At 44.0% G+C, this 19,013-nt stretch overlaps 1 protein-coding gene across 3 annotated transcripts in view; it reads right to left on the bottom strand.

The window, feature by feature from the left end:
• Positions 1-19,013, bottom strand: part of LOC129701415 (F-box/WD repeat-containing protein 11) — a 171,766-nt gene that overhangs the window by 43,119 nt on the left and 109,634 nt on the right. For all 3 annotated transcript variants that reach the window (XM_055642568.1, XM_055642569.1, XM_055642570.1), the window contains 2 exons: positions 9,749-9,886; positions 2,518-2,636 (listed from right to left, as the gene is read on the bottom strand). In XM_055642568.1, the coding sequence (XP_055498543.1) occupies positions 2,518-2,636; positions 9,749-9,886 (257 nt within the window). The remainder of the gene's footprint in view (positions 1-2,517; positions 2,637-9,748; positions 9,887-19,013) is intronic.

Genomic DNA, 19,013 nt, shown 5'->3' with positions numbered 1-19,013 from the left:
CTGTTTGCGATGCCTGAACTGCAGTGGTGATGGTGCGCCTATGGACTTGCTGCGGTCCTGCTTGTGAAGTTATTGTTACCCACGTTTCTGTTATGTAGCAAATTCCAGGATTTACCCTGGTGACGATAAAGAAACAATATATTTCCAAACAGGGATAATGTACGACTGAGAGAGAAGGACTTGCAAATGGTATGGCCCCATTCTGCCTGCTGTCCTTCTAGTATGTAGCTGTGGGTTTGGAAAGTATGATGGTGTGGCCTACATATGAAACTGCATATATTTTGTAGAAGAAACATACTAGACCACCAGTGGGCTGATATTGGAGGCACTGAACATTTTAGCCACTGGGTTGGGGTACCATTTGACTTGTTTGGTTTAGCTGAGATGGGTCAGGTAAACTTTCTGGAAGTTATAGCTACACTAATCCAGGCAAGTGAAGGAAAATTCCATATCACTTCTGATTTGTTCTCTAATAGTGAAAATGAATGCAAGAGGCAAATCATTTGCCATGGAATACTTAGCTTTGGCCTATTCTTGCAGTCATAGTGTTTATGTGGGCAGATAGTTATGTTTCTGGTTTTAGGTGACCTACATGATAGCAATGGTGGGGCCATTGAATAGTAATTGGTATTGCCATTTGACTTCAAAGTTTAATGGTTAAGGGCCTATCCCACTTGGGCGTCATTTGCGCGTCATTTACGCAACATCCTAAAAATTGGTTGACGCGTGGTGAGGCGTGGTGGCGTATGTAATGACGCGCGGTAACACATGTGCTTCCCTATCGCCCCAGGATTTTGGAATGTTCAAAGCCCTCGCGCGCCACCTGTGTGACCTATCACTTGCGCACGCTGACGTACTGATGGCATACGTGTAGCGCATGGTTACACACGGTGACGCACGAACATTGCCAATGCTAATTTGTTATGCGCCAACATCCGTAACCACGCGTCGCCGCATACACCGTTGGCGCACCATTTGAGCGCCTCACCACGTGATCACCCGGGTATAAAGCGTGCTGAGTTTTGAAAATTTTCTACTAGGTATATCCTTTCCACGGAGATCACTCAGAACGACATCGCAATGGCTCCCAAAAGAAGCAGGGCCCTCAAGAGCAAAGCGTGCGACTGTCGTAATGCTAGACGCATGTAAGTCACTGCCGGCCTGTCGCATAAAATAACTATAAATATTTTGTTTTTCTATCAGGTATGACTCCAAGGTTTTCCCCTTAATATCTATTAACTTCAATTTCACTAAAGTCAAAGGCTGCCCATGGAACTTTGGTTGATGCGTGGACGAAGGCTATAATGTGCTGTGGGATCTCAGCAAGATCCAAACTGAACATTGATGAGCATTTATTAATACAATGCTGCTGAATAGCACCATCTGTAACACCTCCCATCACTTTGTAAAGGATGGAGATCAGACTGATGGAGATGAGAGCCGAAGCCAGGCACCAGCTCTCGGACACCTCGTCCTACTTATCCTTGGATCATGACCCCCACAGATGAGCACCAGGCCATCATCTCGCAGACTATTTCTTATTTTATCTGATTGCTGATTTTAGCATTTCCAGCTGTCCTCCACAGACTCCAACCTTGTCGTTCCCCAGCCCCATGCGGCCCGGTTTTACCTTCTCCCCAAAATCCATAAACACAACCGCCTGGCAGATCCATTCTTTCTGCCTGCTCCGTTTTGACCCAACCCCATGAGACTTTATGCGATTTGAAATTAATATTGTGGGCTCCCAGGTCCTGCATACTACTGTGTCACAGGATAGACCATAGACCATAGAGGACTCAGACATTGAACAAAATAAATAGTTTTGTGGAGGATGTCGCACTCCAGTCCAACTGAGCAGGAGTAACCATGCCGAGTCAAGATCCAGTGCATTATTCAATGTCAGAAAACAGCACTGATTTTTTTCATTCTTAAGGGCCTGCCCCACTGTACGAGGTAATTCAAGAGATCTTCCGAGTTTCCCCTGATTCAAACTCGGAGAGCTACGGTAATAGCCGTTCGTAGGTACTCGGGGCTATCGTGGACATTTTTCACAGTGTTGAAAAAACTTCACGAGTTACCACGTTTCCCGAGAACCTGACGTCAGCATTACGAGCCGCTACGAGGCATCCACGAGCTCCAACGTAGCCGCTACGTACATTCTACGTACTTACAAGTTTGATTTTTTTTTAACTTGTACAGTGGGACAGGCCCTTGACTGTTTGAATGCAATGGTATTGGAACAATGCAATGCAATCAGAGGAAAGAAAGATTAAACCAGTTCTACAGCTTTTGAGATGGGCCAGATCAAGATAGTGGATTTTCCTCCATCCACGACATGCGACTTAAACTGCCTTTTAAGACCATCCATTTCATAGTCATCAGCATCAAGACAAGTATTTCTTAAAAAAGAATTTAATTATTTCATTATCTGAATTTAAATCTTTCAGCAGCAGTGGAATACCCTTATCCCTAGATTGCTGTTTCACATCATCTTCCTCTTGGGATCCTAGATCTTACCTTACTGTAGAGTCTGAAGACCCAGTAACAATAACTCGCTCATCGTACTGCAGACAAAGCACAGAGCCTGTGTGACCTGTTAGTATTTTCAAACATTCCAACGACTGTTTATCCCAAATCTGCAGCAATCAAAGAAAAGCATAAAAGTAATCAAGAAACATATTGCAGAAATATTCATTAAAACAAAGGCCTGTGTAGTAGTGGAAAAAAAGCTCTTGTCAGCCCCCCCCCCCCCCCCCCCTCCCCCCCCCCCTCTCTCCCCCTCCCCCCCTCCCCCTTCAACCCCATGTGTATAATCACAGACCCAGATATCACAGGGGAAAAGAAATGCCAGCATGTTTTAACAATATAATTTATCTAGTACTTGATTTATCTTAAATGTCCTTCACCTGCAAAGATTGTCAACATATTCTGATAAAACATTTAAAATGTTCTCCTGTGCAATGGTTTGGTGTGTGGGAAGTAGTGTCCCAAATCTGCTGGAGTCTCTTTGAAGAGGTCAGCAAGAGGATAATTGAGGTCAGGGCAGGGCAATGGATGTGGTCTTTATGGGCCTCAGCAAGGCCTTTGACAAAATTCTGCATGGTAGTGTTTCAACAATCTGCTAGAGTTTCTTTGAAGAGGTTGGCAAGAGGACGAATAAGGTCAGGGCAGGGCAGGGCAATGGATGGGGTCTAAACGGACCTGGGCAAGGCCTTTGACAAAATTCTGTATGGTAGGCTTGACGGGAAGGTTAGATCAAATGGAAGCCACAATGAGCTAACCAATTGGATTCAAAATTGGCCTGGAGGAGTCCTGATTAACCTCTGAATTTTCACATTGGGAAAGAACAAAAAAGAAATCACCAACAACCTATTGTTGTTAAGCACCAAGAGAATAGGTGACAATTCATCCCAGATTGGCCTTGGGTCTCCAAAAATAGGTTAGCATCCCCAACACTCCAGCAAATAATCCAGAGGTAAACATGTAGAATGAAATCACAGGAAGAGGACATTTGGCCCACTGGATGAAAGCCTGTCAAAGAGAGCCGCTTACTTTATCCCACAATCCTGCAGCGGATCTGTATTTCTATAGGTCAAAACTGCCTCTCTCTCTCTCATCCTTTCAGGCAACTTGGTCCCAGATGTCTAGGTCATCTGGATGAGAAAACAGCGGTCATCTTCTATTTTCTAGTATTTCTACCATTTACTATAAATCTGATTAATAGACAACAGGTACAGGAGCGAGGCCATTCGGCCCTTCGAGCCAGCACCGCCATTCAAGTCCTGCTGAGCCCCCCTGGTTGATCATCCCAGCCTCCGTCCCCACCCACCCCCCCCGCCCCCGATCAGTCCGGCCTGCCCTATCTCCCCCCATATCCTGACCCCGCTGAGTTTCTCCGCTATCGTTAATAGCCCCATCCCCATAGCCCTCTCTTGAAATTTCCAGAGAACCGGCCCTGCCCTCTGAGGCAGAGAATTCCACAGACTCACAACTCTCTGTGAGAAAAAGTGTTTCCTCGTCTCCGTTCTAAATGGATTACCGCTTATTCTTAAACCGTGGCCCCTGGTTCTGGACTCCCCCAACATCGGGAACATGTTTCCTGCCTCTAGCGTGTCCAAACCCTTAATAATCTTATATGTTTCAATACGATCCCCTCTCATCCTTCTAAACTCCAGAGTATACAAGCCCAGCCGCTCCATTCATTCTGCATATGACAGTCCCGCCATCCCGGGAATGAACCTTGGAAACCTACGCTGAACTCCCTCAATAGCAAGAATGTCCTTCCTCAAATTAGGGAACCAAAACTGCACACAATACTTCAGGTGTAGTCTCACTAGGGCCCTATACAACTGCAGAAGGACCTCTTTGCTCCTACACTCAACTCCTCTTGTTATGAAGGCCAACATGCCATTCGCCTTCTTCACTGCCTGCTGTACCTGCATGCTTACTTTCATTGACTGATGAACAAGGGCTTTCAGATCCCTTTGTCCTTCCCCTTTTCCCAACTTGGCACCATTTAGATAGTAATCTACCTTCCTGTTTTTGCTACCAATGTGGATAACCTCACATTTATCCACATTAAACTGAATCTGCCACTCACCCAACCTGTCCAAGTCACCCTGCATTCTCATAGCATCCTCCTCACAGTTCACATTGCCACCCAGCTTTGTGTCATCTGAAAATTCCAGGTCGTTCCAGGTGCGACAAAGGTTCACCTGTATGTCCTCCAACCTCATCTACTGCATCCGCTGCTCTAGATGTCAGCTGATTTACATCGGGCAGACTAAGCGGAGGTTGGGCGATCGTTTCGCTGAACACCTCCACTCAGTCCGCAATAACCTACCTGAACTTCCGGTGGCTCAGCACTTCAACTCCCCCTCCCATTCCCAATCCGACCTCTCCGTCCTGGGTTTCCTCCATTGCCAGAGTGAGCAACACACCGGAAATTGGAGGAACAGCACCTCATATTCCGCCTGGGTTGCTTGCGTCCTGATGGCATGACCGTTGAATTCTCCCAGTTTTGATAGCCCTTGCTGTCTCCTCCCCTTCCTTAACCCTCGAGCTGTCTCCTCCCATCCCCCCCCCCTCGGGCTCCTCCTCCTCCCTTTTTCCTTCCTTCTCCCCCCCCCCCCCCCCATCAGTCTGAAGAAGGGTTTCGGCCCGAAACGTCGCCTATTTCCTTCGCTCCATAGATGCTGCTGCACCCGCTGAGTTTCTCCAGCATTTTTGTGTACCTGGTAATGTTACTTGATGGCTCTTCTTTGCTACCTCACCCTTTATTATTGTGAATTTCTCAATTAAAGTTCTGAAGTAAACAATCCTAATCCGTCATATCTTTCCTCATAGCTGCAATTTTGCAGCCCTGATAATGCCCTTGTAAATCTCCTGGGCAATCACATATTCCTGTAATATGATGACCAGAACTGCATGCAGCAAGTCCTGTGTAACAAGCAATGTCCACAGTTCTAGCATTACCTCTCTGCTTTTACATTCTATACTTCCGGTAATAAAATCTATCCTGTTTTTTTATTTTATTGTCAAGCATACCGAGGTCCAGGGAAAATATTTTTTCTTGCGTGCTATCCATTCAGCAAAAAGACTGTACTTGATTACAATCAAGCTGTCCACTGTTTATGGATATAGGATACAGGAAATAATGTTTAGAGCAAGGCAAAGTACAGTAAAGTCTGATTAAAGATAGTCTGAGGGTCACCACGGAGGCAGATGGTAGGTTAGAACTGCTCTCTAGTTGATGATGGGATGGTTCAGTTGCCTGATAATGGCTGGGATAAAATTGTCCCAGAATCCGGAGGTATCGTTTTCACACTTCAGTAACTCTTGTCTGATGGTAGAGGAGAGAAAAGGGAATGTCCAGGGTGAGACAAATCCTTAATTATGTCGGTGGCCTACCCGAGGCAGTGTGAAGTGTAGATGGAGTCAATGGACGGGACGTTTGTGTGATGGTCTGGGCTATGTCCACAATTCTCTATCATTTTTTGTGATCGTGGATGGAGCTGTTCCCAAACCATGCAGTGAGGCATACTGATAAAATGCTTTCTACGCCACATCTGCAGACATTGGTGAGCTGTTAGGGACATGCCTAAGGGGCATTCAGGAAGTAGAGGCGTTCGGGTACTTTCTTGGCCATTGCTTCAATATGACTGGTCCAGGTCATGGTAATATTTTCTCCTAGGAATTTGAAACTTTCAACCATTTCTTCTTCAGCACCTTAAATGTGAAATGGGTATGTGAACTGCTGAAGAAGGGTTTCGGCCCGAAACGTTGCCTATTTCTTTCGCTCCATAGATGCTGCTGCACCCGCTGAGCTTCTTCAGCACTTTCGTCTACCATGTGAACTGCTTCGCTTCCTGAAGTCGATCACATCTGCTTTGTCTCTATTCTTTTTAACTACCTAGGCCAATCTGGGATGAATTCTCACTTATTCTCTGGTATATGTAACAGCTATAGTGGTTGTTGTCTTTCTGGTCTTAGACACAAAATGCTGGAGTAACTCAGTAACAAGCAGCATCTCTAGAGAGAAGGAATGGGTGACGTTTTAGGTAGAGAACCTTCTTCAGACCTTTCTGGTCTTTCCCATTATGAAAACAGAGGCTAATTAGAATGTCACCTGCACCACCTAGTATCACATACGCTCAGATAAATTCACTGAACCATTGAGATGACTAATGGGATCTGAAGAACACTAAAATGCTGTGTTTAAAAGAAAAAGCAAATATTTTTACATAATGCTCCATTCTTTGCTGCCCCCGCTGGCAAAGGGTGGAGGGGACTATAAAACCAGATTTTGGTTGCCTCAAAAGTCTCTGCAATTGGGAATGCCTCATTCAGGGCTCTGAATGACACTGACAAATGTATACAGCACTGTGATCTAAATTTTTTTTGAAAATGAAAATGGGTTAGAGGTAGGGCAGAAGTGAAAAAGGGCCTCTCCCTCTTTCTCTGTTCATCCTGTTCTTGCCTTCAGACTATGAGTGCGGGGGGGGGGGGTAAAGTGTGTGAACATATCCCCCCCCCCCCCCCCCCCCGCAAAACTTTGGGGGAACAGACATAACGGGTCTGCACTGATCTAGTTATTGAAAAATAGAAAATCTGGAAGCAGGGATAAGCCATTTGGTCCCTCGTTCCTATTCTGCCATTCAACAAGATTATGGCTGACCTTTATTTCATCTTTGTCCCACTTTCCCACACTAACACCATATCCTTTGATTCCCTTAAGCATGTTCATCTTTGAACATATTGAGCAAATTAGCCTCCACAGCATTCTTAGCTGAAGAATTTCAATGGCTCACTACTCTCTGGATGAAGAAAGTTGTTTGTGTGATTCCTTATTCTGCTACAATTCTAGATATATTGGCCAGGTAAAATTACCCCCTTGCATCTAACTGTCAAACACCTGAAGAATTTACTACATTTATTTCAATCACCTGCAGGCAGAGGAGATTAATTTGACAGTGTGTGCCTGGTACATAAATTGTGGGCCAAAGGGCCTGTTCTTGTGCTGTACTGTTTTATTTTTAGACAGCTATTATTGTTCTTTGGAAGCATTAGTCCCAGGAATCAATCTGAAGCATTGATGCATTCAGTCTCCTCCAAGCGTATCCTCTTTAAGTAGGAACCCTGCCCCATATATAACTTCCCAGGTGCGCTCTCACCAGGGTTTTACATAATTGCAAGTAGATTTTATTGCAGGAGGGTGAGCACAAAGGCGGCTAACATAGCACTTGCTTTTCCTAATAGCTTTCCGCAGCTGCACACATTAACTTTCAGGCAATTCTTGTACAAGACACACCAAAGTGCCTCTGAATACCAATACATTTGATATCTCAATATTTAAAATATACTCTGCTTTTCTATTTTCATGTTTTTTACCTTGTATCCTCATCTATCATGTCGTCACGTAGGACACACATATCCAATGAAGGCTCTTTGCATCCTCTTTATCATTCACTTGCATCTACGTTTGTACCATCAGCATTGGGCAACCTCAGAAATCTGTACAGCACCCCACCAGTCACAGTCTCGCAATTAAACCCTATTTGCTCTCTCCATTACAAATCCTCAATCCCCATCAGTATCTTAACTCCAATCCTATGTGCTGCAATTTTGATTAATTACTTTGGTAAGTAATTAACTACATGGATAGGACAGGTTTGGAGGGATATGGATCAAACGTGGTCTCCTAATCTGAGGAAAGACATTCTTTCCATAGAGGGAGTACAGAGAAGGTTCACCAGACCGATTCCTGGGATGTCAGGACTTTCATATGAAGAAAGACTGGATAGACTCGGCTTGTACTCGCTAGAATTTAGAAGATTGAGGGGGGGGATCTTATAGAAACTTACAAAATTCTTAAGGGGTTGGACAGGCTAGATGCAGGAAGATTGTTCCCGATGTTGGGGAAGTCCAGGACAAGGGGGGGGTCACAGTTTAAGGATAAGGGGGAAGTCTTTTAGGACCGAGATGAGAAAAACATTTTTCACACAGAGAGTGGCAAATCTGTGGAATTCTCTGCCACAGAAGGTAGTTGAGGCCAGTTCATTGGCTATATTTAAGAGAGAGTTAGATGTGGCCCTTGTGGCTACAGGGATCAGGGGGTATGGAGAGAAGGCAGGTACAGGATACCGAGTTGGATGATCAGCCATGATCATATTGAATGGCGGTGCAGGCTCGAAGGAGCAGCACCTCCCTGCTATATCTCGTAGTTCTTAGGTATTGCAAAATTATAATTTTGGAACCAATAAATGCCCCAGCGGTAAATGAATGTAATCATTTTCAGTTCCACCTTTCCAATTTCTTCAGGTAGTCCTGTCTCCATTTGCTTTTTCTCATTGCCCTATGAAATCCTTCCCCTCCCAACTTGTCCCAGCAAACTTTGTTTCTGCTACTTTACACGGTATTCTCTCTTCTATTTTCTTACCAATTTCTTAGTAGAATTCCTACTTAATCCTCAAAATCAGTCTGGAGAAGGGTCTCACTGACCCAAAAAAGATTGCGTCGTATGTTTGCCCCATAAGATCCCAATTATTATAGCAACAGATTATCCATATAATCCTCCGACATTTTCGCCACCTCCAACGGGATCCCACCACTGGCCTCACCCGCTGAGTTCCCTCCGTATCCAGCATTTTTGTGTTACCTTGTCGCTTTATTGTTCCAGCATCAATCGTTCAGAGGTTCCCTTCCTCCAACCTTAAACAATCTATTAAGACCAAGCACAACTCATTTTTTCAAGTGGTAAACAAAGTGCTGGAATAACTCAGGTCAGGTAACCTTCTTGAAGGGCCACGACCTGAAACCTCACCCGTCTATGTTCTCTAGGGATGCTGCCTGACCCGTTGAGTTACTCCAGCACTTTGTGTCTTTATTGGGGAACAGTATCTGCAGTTCCTTGTTTCTAAAACTCATCTTTTTAGTTTATCTTTGTTCGGACTTAAAATCCAGGTTTGAGATTAAACAAAATCACTTACAACTCCACATGAAGACCTGTCATATTATGATCATTCTTGTCTACCCTTGAATTAGCAGGTTATTAATTAACCATTTCTCGTGGTTTATTTCTGGATCTAAAACATTTTGTTCCCTCACTGGCTCCTTAAGGAGCTTTGTGGGCAATCTAGAGACTACAAACGGCATTTATTTTAAACGCTGAGCAAAGCACAATATTATGCAGCCTAACATGCAAGGGTCCACATATACCAGAACAATTTGGGTAATTTTCAATACTCACTTTGATTGAGTTATCTCTCAAACCACTGATTATTTTTTCATCGTCATACTGGAGACAGTAAACACCTTTGCTGTTTTCTGACCGACACTGGATTCTCTGAAGGTTATGCCGCCCGCACCTCCAATTGGATTCTATGGTCTAGACAGAGAAAGAGAATTGCTCTTAGTATAATTGGATGCTATAATTTATAAATTCATAATTTAATCTAACCAGTTTGACTGCTTGTCCATTAAAATAGAGCATCAGCAGGAATAGTTGTTCTGAAACATTAACACAGTACCTCATGTGATCAAAATTTCCAAAGGCAGAGTTATTGAAAGGAATTTCCAAGGCAGTCATAAATCTTATTATTCTACTTTAGTTCTATCTAGAAATATGAAGCTTAAATTATCCCCACAGATTCGTGTCACAAGGCTCTTCAAAATACATTTTCATTGAGTCTCTCAAGTTCCCCAAGTCAAAAGACAGGGTCAAAATGGTATTAGACAGGAACCAATTAAAAAGGAGGCAAGGGATAGGTATAGGCAGCTGGGATCAAGTGTATCCCTGGAGGAGTTCCTGGGACTACAAATACTTCAGGAAATCAGGAGAGCAAGGGGCAGTAGCTAGCTGTGACAGATAATATTAAGGAAAAGGATTTATGTACATTAAGAGGGTAATTTAGTGAATCCAGCCTCTTAGAACCCAAAGCTGCCATCTTTCTGTGGGGCCAAAGGAAATGGGCAAGGTCCTCAATGAGTTTTTCTGTTCTGTTTTTAACATGAAGTTTGGGGAACTTGAGCGACTCAATGAGAATGTCTTGGGGACAGTCTGTATTACGGTCACGGAGGTGCTGGATGTCCCAAGGCTTACGGAGGTAGATAGAGGACACTGTGGGAAGCAAGAGAAGAAATTGCAGGCGCCCTTGGCTGAGGTATACAAATCATCATTAGACACGGGTGAGGTGCCAGATGACAGAGGGTGACTAATGTTGTACTTCCATACGAGAGCTTCAAGGAAAAGCATGGGAAGTGTAGACCAGTGAGCCTAACATCTGTGGTAGGCAGATCACTGAAGAGGATTTGAATTTGAATAAGATATAAATGCTTGGATTGACTGAGGCTGATTAGGGATAGTCAGCATAGTTTTATACATGGGAGATCATGTCACAAATGTGATTTTTGAAGAAGTAATCAAAAGGTTGACGAGGGTAAAGCTGTAGACGTCACCAATATGGACTTCGGCAAGGCTGTTCTGGAAGGTTAGATCCCATGGAATCCAGGGAGAGCCAGTAGACTTTACGGAAGCCAATGATGGGTAGAAAGTTGTTTTTTGGACAGGATGGCCATGACGCGTGATGTGCCTCTGGGATTGGGCTGGACCCATTGCCGTTGGCGATTTAGATCAGCGATTTGAATAAGAATGCAGAAGGCATGATCAGCAAGTTTACACATTTGACTCAAGTGGCTGGCATCAGATCACAAAGACAGTTATTGAAAATTACAGCAGGACCGTGATCAGTTGGGCCAACAGAGAAGGCTTTTGGTACATTGGCCTTCATCAATTAGGGTACTGAATATAGAAGGTACACAAAAATGTTGGAAAAACACAGCGGGTGCAGCAGTATCTATGGAGAGAAGGAAATAGGCAACGTTTCGGGCTGAAACCCTTCTTCAGACTGATGGGGGGTGGGGTGGGGGAGAAGAAAGGAACAAGGAGGAGGAGGAGCCAGAGGGAGACATAGGAAGGGGAGGAGACAGCAAGGGCTAACAAAATTGGGAGAATTCAATGTTCATACCCCCAGGATGCAGACTCCCCAAGCGGAATATGAGGTGCTGTTCTTCCAATTTCCGGTAGTGCTCGCTCTGGCCATGGAGGAGACCCAGGACAGAGAGGTCGGATACGGAATGGGAGGGGGAGTTGAAGTGCTGAGCCAACGGGAGGTCAGGTTGGTTAATGCGGACCAAGCGGAGATGTTCGGCGAAACAAACGCCAAGCCTCTGCTTGATCTCACCGATGTAGATCAGCTGACATCTAGAGCAGCGGATGCAATAGATGAGGTTGGAGGAGATGCAGGTGAACCTCTGTCGCACCTGGAACAACTGCTTGGGTCCTTGAATGGAGTCGAGGGGGGAGGTAAAGCGACAAGTGTAGCATCTCTTGCGGTTGCAAGGGAAAGTGCCCGGGGAGGGGGTAGTACGGGAGGGAAGGGAAGAATTGACAAGGGAGTTACGGAGGGAGCGGTCTTTGCGGAAGGCAGACATGGGGGGGGAGATGGGAAGATGTGGCGAGTGGTGGGGTCACGTTGGAGGTGGCGAAACTAACGGAGGATTACTTGTTGTATGTGACTGCTGGTGGGGTGAAAGGTGAGGACTAGGGGGACTCGGCCCTTGTTGCGAGTGGGGGGGGGATGGGGAGAGAGAGCAGTGCTACGGGGTATGGAAGAGACCCTGGTGAAGTTGAGATGATACGTTAAAGTTGTGTCAAATGTTGGTGATGCCTGATTTGGATTACTGTGTTCAGTTTTAACCACCTTGCTGTAGTGTGAGAAGGATGTCGTTAAGCCAGAAAGACTATTTAGGATTTACGGGGATGTTGCCAAGACTTGAGGGCCTCAGCTATAGGGAGAGGTTCAGCAGGCTGGGACTTTATAAGATCATGAGGGAAATCGACAGGGTAAATGCACAGAGTAGGTAAATCAGGAATCATAGGACATAGGTTTAAGATGAGAGAGGAACGAATAGGAACCCATGGGCAACTTTTTCCACAGAGTGGTGGGTATTTGAAAATGAGCTGCCAGAGGCGATAATTGAGATGGCTATGTAGACAGGATGCTGGTTTATACCAATGATAGACACAAAATGCTTGAGTAAATCAGCGGGTCAGGCAGCATCTTTGGAGAAAAGGAATAGGTGAGGCTCCACGTCAGAACCCTTCTTCGAAAGCAGTTCTGCTTATGGATTTTGGGGAGAAGGTAAAAGTGGGCTGTGTGGGGCAGGGGAATAATAAGTTGGAGGCTGTGGAGGGGGCGAATAACTGGAAGTGATAAAATCTGAGGTAGTTTAAGATAATAGCCCGGTGGAGTCCAAGAGGAGGGGGACCGGTGGAGACGGGAGATTGGGTCATCACTGGGTGGCGAGGACTCCTTCCCATAGAAAAAGGCACGGAGGCAGAGGTGAAGAAAGAAAAGCTCCACGGCATGGCGGGCCTGGAACACGTTGGGATGGGGCGGAGGGGTACAAAAGTGAGGCCTCTGTCGAGGACAGACCATTCTAAGTCAGAGGGAGGGTGGTCAGGGTGGTGGCCGGAGGTTTAGGTGAAGGACTGAGCGAGGATGATGGATTTGAGAGGAGTCGGTAGGTGGAGTAGTCGGAGAAACCTGGTTAAGACAGGGAAGGGCAAAACAGTGGAATAATTACTAAGGTTCCCTGTAAGAAGTGGGAAGCAATGGGACCCAGAATTCTGTGGTCCGAAGAAGGGTTCCAATCTAAAACATCACCTATTCCTTTTCTCTAGAGATGCTGCCTGACCCACTGAGTTACTCCAATATTTCGTGCCCATCATTAGTTGAGACGGGTCCTATAACAACATTTAAAATACATTTGTACAGGTACAGACATTTGGATAGGAACAATATAGAGAGTTATGGGCCAAACACAGGCAGGTTCGACTAGTGCAGATGGGCCATCTTGTTTGGCTTGGGCAACTGGGGCCAAAGAGCCCGGTGCAATGCTGTATGGATTTAAAAACACTTTTTCACCATTATCCAATAGGATGGAGTGGCACTCATTTGGTTTCAGTCATAATTCATATTGTGGTAACCAGAAGATCAGCCATTTGCTTATTCTCAAATTCAAGTCAAGTTTATTCGTTACATACACATACGAGATGTGCAGTGAAATGAAAAGTGGCAATGCTCGCGAATTGTGCAAAAAAACAAACTACGAACAGAAGGGAACAAAATCACATATTCACATATTACATATTTGTGGGAGGGAAGAAATAGGGAAAAAACTGCAATTTTAAAGACACCACACAACAGTAAAATGGTACAGTAAAGTTAGTCCCTGGAGAGATAGGCATTTACAGTCCTAATGGCCTCTGGGAAGAAACTCCTTCTCATCCCATACCAGCACCATAAGCTCTGATATACGAGGCACTGTCCTGGCTCTCATCTGCATGCTGCCACCTCAAAACAAGCATCCAAAATACACAGCCAGTTTCCACAGGAGCAGAAATTTGCTTTCACTGGTTAGTAAGCACACAAAGCCATTACTTTTACTGCTCTCCATCACCAATGGTATGTCAGACATTATACATGACATCTACGTGCTGGGAGGAAAGGAGAGTGCATTTCTGAACTCCGGACCAAAACACAAAGTACCTCCTTGCACATGATAGATTTGGGTGAAACTTTATATCCTGTTCATCGGGTTCAATTCCTTGCCTGTGCTGATTAAGTGCACTGATGTAGATGCAGTACACATGGATTACAACAACATAAGGTGCACAATGTGTAAGAAAGAACGGCAGATGCTGGTTTAATTCAAAGGTAGACACAAAATGCTGGAGTAACTCAGCGGGACAGGCAGCATCTCTGGAGAGAAGGAATGGGTGACATTTCGGGTCTGAAGAAGGGTACCCACCCGAAACGTCAACCATTCCTTCTCTCCAGAGATGAGTTATTCCAGCATTTTGTGTCTACCTTCAACATACGGTGCACTCATACATTGCCGATAGTAAATACATACCACATACAATGCCCTCCATTATGTTTGAGACAATGACCCATCATTTATTTATTTGCCTCTGTACACAATTTGAGATTTGTATTAGAAAAAAAATCGCATGTGGTTAAAGTGCACATTGTCAGATTTAATTAAAGGGTATTTTCATATATTTTGGTTTCACCATGTAGAAATTACAGCTGGGTTTATACATAGCACCATAATGTTTGTGACACATGGCTTCACAGGTGTTTGTAATTGCTCAGGTGTGTTTAATTGCCTCCTTAATGCAGGTATAAGAAAGCTCTCAGAACCTAGTCTTTCCTTCAGTCTTTCCATCACCTTTGGAAACTTTTACTGCTGTTTATCAACATGAGGACCAAAGTTGTGCCAATGAAAGTCAAAGAAGCCATTGAGACTGAGAAACAAGAATAAAGCTGTTAGAAACATCAGCCAAACATTAGGCTTACCAAAATCAACTGTTTGGAACATCATTAAGACGAAAGAGAGCACTGGTGAACATACTAATCACAAAGGGACTGGCTGGCCAAGGAACACTTCCATAGCCGATGACAGAAGAATTCTCTCTATAATTTAAACAATTTCCAAACACCTGTCCGACAGATTAGAAACACTCTTGGGGAGTCAGCTGTGGAATTGTCAATGACCACTGTCCGCAGAAGACTTCATGAACAGAAATACAGAGGCTACACTGCAAGATGCAAACCACTGGTTAGCCGCAAAACTAGGATGGCCAGGTTAGTTTGCCAAGAAGTACTTAAAAGTACTTAAAACAGTTCAGGAAAAAGGTCTTGTGGACAGATGAGACCAAGATTAACTTATATCAGAGTGATGGCAAGAGCAAAGTATGGAGGAGAGAAGGAACTGCCCAAGATCCAAAGCATACCACCTCATCTGTGAAACACAGTAGTTGGGATGTTATGGCCTAGGCATGTACGGCTGCTGAAGGTACAGGCTCACTTATCTTCATTGATGAAACAACTGCTGATGGTAGTAGCATAATGAATTCTGAAGTATACAGACATATCCTATCTGCTCAAGTTCAAACAAATGCCTCAAAACTCATTGGCCGGCGGTTTATTCTACAGCAAGCCAATGATCCCAAACATACTGCTAAAGCAACAAAGGAGTTTTTCAAAGCTAAAAATGGTCAATTCATGAGTGGCCAAGTGAATCACCCGATCTGAACCCAATTGAGCATGCCTCTTATATGCTGAAGAGAAAACCGAAGGGGACTAGCCCCCAAAACAAGCATAATCTGAAGATGGCTGCAATGCAGGCCTGGCAGAGCATCACCAGAGTAGACACCCAGCAACTGGTGATGTCCATGAATCGCAGACTTCAAGCAGTCATTGCATGCAAAGGATATGCAACAAAATATTAAACATGACTACTTTCATTTACATGACATTGCTGTGTCCCAAACATTATGGTGCCAAAATAGGGGGGGGGGACTATGTTTAAACACTCCTGTAACCTCTGCATGGTGAAACCAAAATGTATAAAAATGGCCTTTATTAAAATCGACAATGTCCACTTAAACCACATGAGACTTTTCCTATTACAAATCTCAAATTGTGGAGTACAGAGACAAATAAATAAATGACGGGTCTTTGTCCCAAACATTATGGCGGGCACTGTACATTACTACAACTCATGCCAATGTCAACCCTTCTACAATAAGTGAGGGGCCTCGACCCGAAACATCACCCTCCAGAGATGCTGCCTATCCTGCTGAGTTACTCCAGCTTTTTGTGTCTACCTTCAATAAGTGAGGGGGTCTTTTTGCAGAGTTCGATGGCAATACATTACTGTAACTTTATACATTGAAGATTGTTCCTACTTCATCGTACAACCTTGCATAACGCTGTCATCTGAGTAGTCTGTGAGGTTAAACTATAGACTCCTATGGAGGGGCTGGGTCTTTGCAAATATTCTATTAAGCCGTTTTCTCTGTCCCACAAGCTGAATGGAAAAGTTTTCAAGTGGTTTGAGGGATGAGGTAGTAGGGATAAATGGAGATAGAGGGGTGGAGATAAAAAAGATTAGAATATAGTGGCTTGGTGAAGATAAATGTTCTGCCCCTCATTCTACAAGAACGCAGTATGTCTCTTTTTTGACAGTAGCTGAGCATTCATTTGATGGGTGTTATTATTTGAGTTCACAAAAACATTTGGGCTTAGTTTTGTATTATTTGCTCATTTCTTTTCATACACTGATTTTCACATTATCTGTAAATAGGTTTTTTAACTTTCCATTTTTAGCCTGCATCCACGCTGTTTATGAGTCTTATTTTTCATCAGCTTCGTTTGTATCATTCTGATTTTTATGTTAGTGTTTTGTGGGGCTTAGTGCCCTTATTTTCACCCTAAAGGCAACTGTGCCTGTGATTAAATTATCGCCGCATGTGGTACGCCAGATTCTGATCCTACTAGATTTGCTGCACGTTGTCCTTTAGGTTCCCAAAGTTAGCCCCTTAACATTCAAGTATTTTTACACTTAATATCTCAGCCATTTCTGTTACCATTCTCAACCCGATTCCTGTTCTCCAAATGCTGGCCCATTAGACGTAGTCCACATCCAATTTTATTCCCCAACACTGCTTCCTTTTTCATTGACACATAAACATACGAAGATAAAATGGAAGTGGCACAGCGATTGAGTTGCCGCCTTGCAATGCCAGATCCTGACTACAGGTGCAGTCTGCATGGAGTTTGTAAGTCCTCCCTGTGATCACATGGATTTTCTCTGGGTGTTCCCGTTTCCTCCCACCTTCCACAGACATGCAAATTTGCAGGTTAATTGGCTTCTGTAAATTGACCCTAGTGTGTAGGATAGAACTAGTGTATGGGCGATTGCTGGTCGGTGTGGAACTGGTGGGCCAACGGGCCTGTTTGCACGCTGTATCCCAAAACTAAACTAAAATAAAATGGCTAGAGTTTAATTTCACACATATTGCAAGTTCATGTATATTCCTTGGTGCCTTAATGGCCACTGGGAAATTTTCCTGATTTTTTGGCAGCGTTTTCAACCCCTTACCGCTTAATTTATGGTGTAAAACTTCTCTAAAACACATCAACAATGGTGTAACATGGAAAAATCATCTGCTTCAACTTCATTGACGGTTCTTATTTATTCACTGCATAACTAATAATACAGGCCCCATTTCCCTTGAATGCGTTATTTGAGGATAATATTCAAAACACACCATCTTTTTGAGGTTGGTGACCCCATAACTAATGCAGCTGCTCATGTGCCCCTTGACTGCTTTGCGCTTGGAATTCAGGGTCACGGTTACTTTCTGCTTCCTTGTCTCAGTAATATCCTGTGCTAATGCTGAATGCGGCCACATCTTAAGTTTGCTGCCTGCCACTACATTGAGGTCAACCAAACCCCACAGTCAAGGACGGACTTCACCTATTTTTCCTTCAATATGTGGGTTCGGGCATCAGCATTTCACTGTGCGTAGAAACTCAAATGTCCTGCATGTGAAACTTTCAAGGAATCTTCATGACAACTACCTTGATGTACATGGAGCACACCACCATAACCCTCTGACCTTCCTCTCCCAAGTCCCATCTTTGTGGCATCCATTCATTCATTGGAATCAATCGCCTCTAGCAAGGAAAGTTTTGCTCATGTTGCTTATGCACCGCAAAGGACTTCACAGATCGCACCAATCAGTTAAGTAAATTGAAGTCACTGCAAAAATGTGCACTACATCAATAGGGAATACCATGCCAACACAGCATTATACAGGGGAACCTGACAAATATTATGTTAAGCTTATATTTTAAGTACTTGCTCTTTGTTACATTTAGCGATTTAGATTTATTACCAAATGTACATCAAAAAGCATTGTTTTGGATGCTATCCAATCAAATCAGAAAGTATGACACACAAATACAATCAAGTATAACTCGTCAATTGGTAGAGTGAAGGCAAAGATACAGAGCGCAGAACATTATAGCTCAACAGTTCAGGAGACAAAGTCCAATATCCCCAATGAGGTAGAGGAGAATGAGACTGTATCCTAGTTTATGGGAGCACCGTCCAGAAATCTGATAGCAGAGGGGCGAGAAGCTAAGTCAAGGTAACTCAAGAAATAAGCTACCTTAACAAAAAAAAGGAACAATTTCTTGATCAGGATGAGTCGCGGAAGTGGGAACATGAGAATTTTTAATTCAAGCCATGACCTTAAAGTCATAGATCAATAACCACAGAAGTAATTGGTGAATTCAATTAGGTGAGAATTAATGTACAAACAGCTATGCCGTCGAATGGAGTAGTCACTAGCTGTGACTGAAGAGAAAAGATGCTGTCTGGGCTGCCACGTGACCACCTAGAGGCTAACCATAAGACACACACACAGGTCTGATCACCCTGCGGTGGGCCTGCCTCGACTGAGGGTGTCTTGTGATAAAAGGCCGAAACACCCAGTGACGTTGAGGTACACAATTTTAGATGTGTCTGATTGGTAGCAAAATCACCTAGTGGTCATCCCCAAGAATACCAAATGTCAATTGTAGTGAAAAACC

The sequence above is a fragment of the Leucoraja erinacea genome, chromosome 11 (genome assembly GCF_028641065.1).
Source record: "Leucoraja erinacea ecotype New England chromosome 11, Leri_hhj_1, whole genome shotgun sequence".
Classification (NCBI taxonomy): Eukaryota; Metazoa; Chordata; class Chondrichthyes; order Rajiformes; family Rajidae; genus Leucoraja; species Leucoraja erinaceus.
The sequence above is the reverse complement of the archived record's forward strand: the minus strand, read 5'-3'. Positions and strand labels throughout refer to the sequence as shown.